General features: G+C 37.7%; 1 protein-coding gene across 2 annotated transcripts in view; it reads left to right on the forward strand.

The window, feature by feature from the left end:
- The window catches only part of LOC106879160 (ATPase ASNA1 homolog), a 29,091-nt gene that overhangs the window by 14,675 nt on the left and 6,623 nt on the right, over positions 1-7,793 (forward strand). For both annotated transcript variants that reach the window (XM_014928603.2, XM_052969721.1), the window contains exons 3-6: positions 1,691-1,745; positions 2,573-2,666; positions 3,891-4,041; positions 5,734-5,841. In XM_014928603.2, the coding sequence (XP_014784089.1) occupies positions 1,691-1,745; positions 2,573-2,666; positions 3,891-4,041; positions 5,734-5,841 (408 nt within the window). The remainder of the gene's footprint in view (positions 1-1,690; positions 1,746-2,572; positions 2,667-3,890; positions 4,042-5,733; positions 5,842-7,793) is intronic.

A 7,793-nucleotide genomic window follows, 5' to 3' on the forward strand; every position in this document is an offset into this window, starting at 1 on the left:
GTGCAAGGAATATTAATATAGTATATGGTGCTCAGACAATAAGCGTAAGCCAGTGTCAATGGTGATTCCAGAAATTCCAAGCCGGAAACTACTGGCAACACACCTGTTTCTGTCTCATTATAAGCCTTTATCATCCAACACAAGATCACCTCCTCCAATGCCCCCTCCCCCTTGAAAGTTTTTTTTTTTATCTTGCAAGTACTTGGTGACCCTGTCAGTGCAAGTACCACTTAAAAGCACCCAATCCACACTCTAAAGTGGTTGGTGTTTGGAAGGGTATCCAGCTGTAAAATCCTTGCCAAAACTGACCTCGTCTGTGCTTGTGCCACATAAAAAGCACTAGGTCCACTCTGCTGAGTGGTTAGTGTTAGGAAGGGCATCCAGCTGTAAAGATCCTGCCAAAGCAATCACAGAAGTCTGGTGCAGGCTTCTGCCTGGTCAGCTCTTGTGCAACTGTCCCACCCATGCTAGCATGGAAGGCAGACGTTAAATGATGATGATATATATATATATATATATATATATATATATATATATTGCATCGACTAACCAGCTAGAAGAGGTGACCTCCTGGGGTTAAAATGATAGTAACATCAATTCGTATGGAACAACCCTGTTGAAATGGTGATAGACATTGCTTCTCAGTATAGTTAATACTTTCATCTCTTATGGAGATTTTCTAACCAGCTAATTTGCTTGTTGCAAGATCAGTGACTGGTTGTCACTTATTTTTCTGTATATTGTGAACTGGAGCAAACTACTGCTATCTCTAGCGGACAAGTATCCACTATTAAGGATGAGCACAAATAGCTCAAAACTGTACTGTCTGTTGATCCCATTGCTGGAAGATGATAAGGGCTCACTCCCCTGCTTGCAATATATATAGGGCTCAGATTGCATCGAATAACCAGCTGGCGGAGGCGTCCTCCTGGGGTTAACATGGAACAGCCATGTTGAAACGTCAATAGACATTGCTTCTCAGTACAGTTACTGCTCTCTTTTCTTATACAGATTTTCTGACTAGCTAATTTGTTTGTTATTTAGGCACAGGAGTGGTTGTCTGGTAAGTAGCTTGCTTACCAATCACATGGTTCTGGGCTCAGTCTCACTGTGTGGCACCTTGGACAAGTGTCTTCTACTATAGCCTTGGGCCAACCAAAGCCTTGTGAGTGTATTTGGTAGACGGAAACTGAAAGAAGCTTGTCATGTGTGTGTGTGTGTCTGTTTGTCCCCTCACCATCGCTTGACAATCGATGTTGGTGTGTTTATATCCCCGTAACTTAGCATTTTGGCAAAAGAGATTGATAGAATAAGTACTAGGCTTACAAAGAATAAGTCCTGGGGTCAATTTATTTGACTAAAGACGATGCTCTTGCATGGCTGCAGTCAAATGACTGAAACAAATAAAAGAATATATATATATATACATATTTGCTTGCAATAGTCAATTCTTTTGGTCAAACTATCATATCTCCAGCTGCTTCAGATGCCAAGATATCAATAATTGTCAAAATGTAGTACAGCGGTTTTGCTATGGAACGGTGAAACTATTTTTTCTGAAAAAGCAACGTTTTTGACTTACACTTTTGCATAATAGCAACAATATATATATATTATAAAATAACGTTTGTCTGTCTTAGCAAAAAAAAAATACCAAAAATGTAATCTTTTGGGTTGTTTTGCTTTTCAGGAAATTGATCCTAATCTTGGATTATCTGAACTCCCTGAGGAATATTTTGAAGAAGGTAAAATGAAAATAAATTCTTCTGTAAATGTGCATGTTTGTATATGTATCTGCTGTGGGACAGCACACACACACAACATTAAATTTTCCATTCAGTATGAACTTGAAAAACCTTTGAATGTTTTACTAATAGTTGATATGACTTTCATTAGATACAACCTATTTTCATAATTAAGTTTAAATCTCCTTTTCTCTCTCTCTCTCTCTCTCTCATCATCATCATCATCTTGGCAAAGAAAGGAAGAATATCCTTGAAGAACTCATAGATTCGAATGGGGAGTTATTCCCTTTTTAATGTCCAGTTTTCCATGTTCAGACAGGAGGGATGGAATTCAATTAGGTAGAATTTCTGTGGCCAAATGTCCTTCCTGTCACTTACCTTATCTGTTTCCATGCTCAGACAGGATGGATGGAATTCATTGAGGTAGATTTTCTGTGGCCAAATGTCCCTCCTGTTACCTAACCTTATCTGTTTTCACAGATAAGACAGACAGACAAATGTACCATTACAATTTATTACATATCCTTCTATATATTGTGTGCCTCATTCCCTCCCCTCGTATTGTAAATATATTTTCAAACTCTGCATTTTCTTTTTTTTTTCTTTATGTCCTTTAGTGAAAGTTTCTTAATATATGTATCTCTTCAAACCCTTGTGGCCAATAAAGAAAAGATTATTATTATTATTATTATTATTATTATTATTATTATTATTATTATTATTATTATTATTATTGTTGTTGTTGTTGTTGTTGTTGTTGTTGTTGTTGTTATTATTATTGTTATATACTGTTATTATTATTATTATTATTATTATTACCCTTCAAGCTGACATGATGAGTATGGGTAAGACAATGATGCAGGAGCTTCTTGGTGCATTCCCTGGCATTGATGAAGCAATGAGCTTTGCTGAAGTTATCAAGTAAGGGTTTTTCTCTTTTCATTATTTCCTTTACTTCTCTCTCTTTCTCTCTCTCTCTCTCTCTCTCTCTCTCTCTTCCTTGCTTGACTTCTCTTCCCATTCCTCCTCCTCTCTCTTTCCAAGTATCTGACATTTTTCTTTTTAATGTGGACTTGTTTTTTTTTTAAAGATTTCTCCCTTTATTATCCAGGATATTTGAGTTAAATTTGACAGTTCACATTAAAAGGGAAAGAAAATTCAGTATCCCATCCAAAAATAAAAGTTTTTTTTTTTTTTCTAAATCAAGAAATATCAACTGGATTACAGCTGGGAAATAACAGTAATAAGATATCTTACTTTACTCACTTCTACTTTCACTTTGAAAACAATATGCTTGGCTTTTCTGCCATGTAGCTAAATTGCCAAATCATATCTCATCATTGTTTTGAACTCTGCCACCATCATTTAATGTTCGTGTTCCATGCAGGCATGAGTTGGATGGTTTGACAGGGATCTGATGGGTCTAAGGACTGCATTGTACTTCAGTATCTGTTTTGGCATAGTTTCTTTCTTCTGGATGCCCTTCCTAAAGCCAGTCATTTTACAGTGAGGACTTGGTGCTTTTTCCATGCCACCAGTACTAGTGAGGTTGCTATGCAGCTTACAAGACTGCACACTCCATGAGGGCAGCTTTATGCTTGAAGATTAGGGGTAAAAGTATGAGCGAAGGGGCTAGAGCAGAACAGGCTTCCTGGTGTAGAGGAGCTACATGGCAACTCACATTTTAGAAGAGAGGGTGGGAGTGATCAGGTGGGGATGGAAAGTAAGTATCAGAGTGGACTTTCAAGGTTTAAGATGGGTAGAGATGAATGTGAAGAAGAATCAGGCATGTGGGCAGGTGGATGGAGGTTGCATGAGAGTATGAGGTGAATGGAAGATGGGGAATGGGTGAGGTGAAGGAAGGTAGGCAACCACTGTAAAAGTTGGGTGGGGTCGAAACTCATGTTGTGACTAGTGGATAATTAACAATGCAAGAGTTGGGGGGGGGGATATGGTGAAGTAGAAGATGATTTGTATGAATGTTTTAAATACTAGTCATATATTGGAGTCAATTCATTCAACTATGCTCTTTATGGATATACCTTAGCCTTGTGTCAGTGTAAAAAAAAACAAAAAAAAATCAGTATGTACTCCACTTATTTCTTTTGTAATTTTTCTTTAGAGTTTGCTTCTCTTTCTTTGCAGGTTGGTTAAAGGAATGAACTTTTCCTGTGTTGTCTTTGATACAGCACCTACTGGACACACTTTGCGCCTTCTCTCTTTCCCTAGTGTAGTTGAGAAAGGACTTGGAAAACTACTACGAATTCGCAGTCATTTTAGCCCATTTTTTTCTCAGGTAAACTGAATTTTTCTCTGTGTGTATGCTTATATGGGTCAGAGACAAATGAGCAATAGGGTCACTAGGGTAAAGTTGTCAAATAAAGTGTGTCTTGGACTGGAAAAGAATTGGGATTATCTTGGTTGAATGTCTTGCTGGTCTAATTGAGTAGAGCTAAACTGGGTTCATTGTTTCTATTTCATGAAACAGGAGTGAAATAGAAACTACAATTATATATCTCTCAATGATTAAACTTCAGCTCCTCCCGTCATTTTGATTGTTAGTTGGCCAAACTAGTTGTCACCCAATTCTCAGTTGCCCATTTACAACCACATTGTGTGTGTATGTATGTGTGTGTGTGTGGAAACAGGAGGGCTGGCAACAGTAAGGGCATCTGGTCATAGGAAATCTGACTCAACAGATTTTACATGACTTGTGAAATAGTTATGTATGTGTGTACAATGGCTGCAACTCAGTTTTGAGTAATGTTATTGCTTGTTTGTTCTCTTAAACAAGAGCAGCATGGATATGATTTTTCAGTCCTGCTTGGAACTTAAACTCTTTTGAACAGATGTTTTAACAATGGGCACCTCTTGAAGTAGGTGTTATAAAATTGTCTTGGTGAAATTTTATAACACATATCAGTTGGCCTCTTCATGAATTCTTTTTCACACTCCCTTCAAGTAGAAATGCTATATAATGCATTGTTAGCAACTTACCTGTGTGTGTGGGGAGGGGGAGCTTCTCTGATTACATCTAAGAGCTACATTACTTAGATGACATACCCACACTTATTACATGTTGAATTGGTCTGTGTGCCCACATACTCAGGCAAATTCACATGAAGACTCTTACAAACATCTCTCTGAAACTGTTCATGCTCTATGGGATTTCAGCTATCATCTTATGAATAACTAGCCTAAAAGCCACACTCCATGCAGACTTTTAAGCTAGGTCCTCTGGCGAGCTAATTGGGCCTTCAGCCCAATATTAAGGAAAGCTAAATAGTATGACTATAATACATCTATAATGGCTATATGCCCTGGTGGTGTTTGATCAGAGGTTAAGGACTGATGAGAATTAATTCTGTATTGCACTCATTCTATTGTTCCACTTCTAAGTTGAATTCCATCTGTTGGCCAATTTGTTCCAAAGTTCTTATCTCAACATAAAATTTATGAAGTGAATGTCATTTGTCTCACCTTTGATCTCTGACGTCATCTGACAAACATCAAGCAAGATGGAGTGAATCAGCCAAGTTTTACCTGCTAGAAATAGCAACCCAAATGCTTTTAAATCAGATCCCAATGCTGGATGTTCAAGAACCGAATGTAGGGCAGATTTTCAATCCTGGGATCATCCTGATTCCAAAACGGTATAATATGCCTATGTAGAGCAAATGAAGATGGACAGAATTTCACTTTTATTATTGTATGTGAACAACGAAAGGAGATAATCTGTTAAAACTTTGTAAAACTATCAATAAATAGAACACAAATAAGGGAACAAAACCTGAAACCACATGGGGTTGCCAAAATTAAGTGTCAACCAAATACTGAGTTTGATTAAGTTGATTGTGTTAATGTAAATGAGAAACTTACTATAAAACCCTAATATCATCATTACTAAGAAAGTTATTTCCTTTTTTCTCTCTCTCTCTCTCTCTCTAAATTTTGTGTTCTGCAATCCATATTGATCCACTTATTTCAGGTTGCAAGTCTGTTAGGTATGCAAGATTTGAATGCTGAAGAAATGACCAAGAGATTAGATGATATGCTGGAGACTATACGGAATGTGAATATTCAGTTCAAGAATCCGGTGAGTTTGGTTTGCAACGTTATTTATTTTTGTTGTCATTGTCTTGTAGTATGTTTCTGTGTCTCTTCATCTTCTTAATTCAAATGCTGTTGAAATAGACCTTACCATTCAATCATGCTGCTGGTTAGTCTCTCTGTTGGGTTTACTAAGGGTAGACCCTCACTTTCACGTGCATTCTTCCCATTCAGCAGCCTCGAAACGCTGAACTTTTCATGCCTCTTTCTTTCCATTGCCAGTGAGTGCAAAAAGCACTACTATCATGCCGTATACGATTCTCCCTGAAAATATCTCAATTCTTTGTAGCACACTGTCTCACTGTGATATTTTTGTCCCTCTGACCTTCATGCCATAAACGTGCAAACTTCTTTCTTTCTGCCTCTCACCTTGCTAAGCATATTGTCTAACATCTGGCTTCTCTTCTATTTGTTTGATATTTTTCTTTGACACCTTTTTTCCAGTCTGCTCAGACCTGTTTCTTGTTTTTTACAACCCTATGTACAATGCTCTTCTACACCAAATCACTTTCTGTGTAATTTGAGCTCTTGCTCCAATCACAGAACTTGTCTGTGGCTTTCAGCAGATTGTCCCATAGAAACTTCCAGTTTTTCTCTATATTATAAATCGCTTTGTGCTCTTCTCTCGCTTCAGATGTTTCAAGTAGTACTTCCCTCAACTTTTGAGTGTTCGGTGGCTCTTTTAGCTCCCACATCTCTTTCTCTCCAAGCTGACTTAAGCCTCTAGATCTATCTAGCTTTAATTCTGAAATCAGTAATCATTAACCTCTGTTAATTGGTACATTCTTCTCGGGGATGAAAAGATTTATCATCCACAGCCATCTGTCTATCCACTTTATCTGGTGAGAATGATACCTATCTTGCTTCTATGTTCACATGATTGTTAGGTAATTAGGTGGTTGACAGAAACCAATAACAACTGAAGAGGTGTAAAAAACATACATACGTACAGGGAACTGAATCTGAAGAGATGCAGTAGAGTGTAGAAGCAAAAGTTTCAAATTGGTATTACATTGAGCCATAGATACTGATCTTAAATCTACCACAATCACTTTCATCAGTCTCAGGTCACCTAGTTTAATAGGCAAAAGCACCAAATTATTCAGAGACTGTCTTTACATAAGACTGGTATTGTATCTCAACAGATTTACTCCTCACATTCTTAATGATATCTAACCAGAGCTAAGTATCTGCTCTTAACTCTTTAACATTTAAACCAGCAATATCTGGCCAAAATATTCTGCCTGGTTTATGTTCAAATCAGTTAGATCCCACCTCTCACAGCTACGCTACATTGTTATTCTAAAAATAAGCATTCACATTGTCAAAATCTTAGAGCAACAAAGCAATGCATGATTAATTCAAAACAATGTGAATAAATAAGTATTACATTTGACAGAAAAGTCTGAATGCTAAAGGATACATTGGAAAATAGCTGGTAATCCTTGATAGTCATGTGACCACCACCAAAGAATTCATCTTGAAGTATGTCAAGGGCATACATTAATACATGTGTTAGTTTCTGAAAACATCTCATGTGATTATTATTGACATGTGACAGCTAATTGCAAATTGTTCTTGAATGTCATATTGTGTAGTTTGGATAAGGTAATCGAGGTCGTTAGAGTAAGTGACAGAGTACTTAAGATTAGACTAGTGCTTCATCATAGATTAGCTACTGTCATCTCAGCCTATGCACCTCAACCGGAGCTACCAGATGGTCTGAAAGACCAATTCTATGACACCCTCTTGCAAACTACCTCGTCGACGAGTGACAGGGACCTTCTCTTTGTGGCTGGAGACTTCAATGGTCATGTCGGACGTCGTGCTGGAGGCTTCCATGGCATACATGGAGGCTATGGCTTCGGTTCCCGCAACGAGGAGGGAACCAGACTGATGGAGTTCTGTGATGCAACCGATCTTATGGTCTGCAATACC

This window comes from Octopus bimaculoides, chromosome 7 (genome assembly GCF_001194135.2).
Source record: "Octopus bimaculoides isolate UCB-OBI-ISO-001 chromosome 7, ASM119413v2, whole genome shotgun sequence".
In the NCBI taxonomy this organism is placed as follows: Eukaryota; Metazoa; Mollusca; class Cephalopoda; order Octopoda; family Octopodidae; genus Octopus; species Octopus bimaculoides.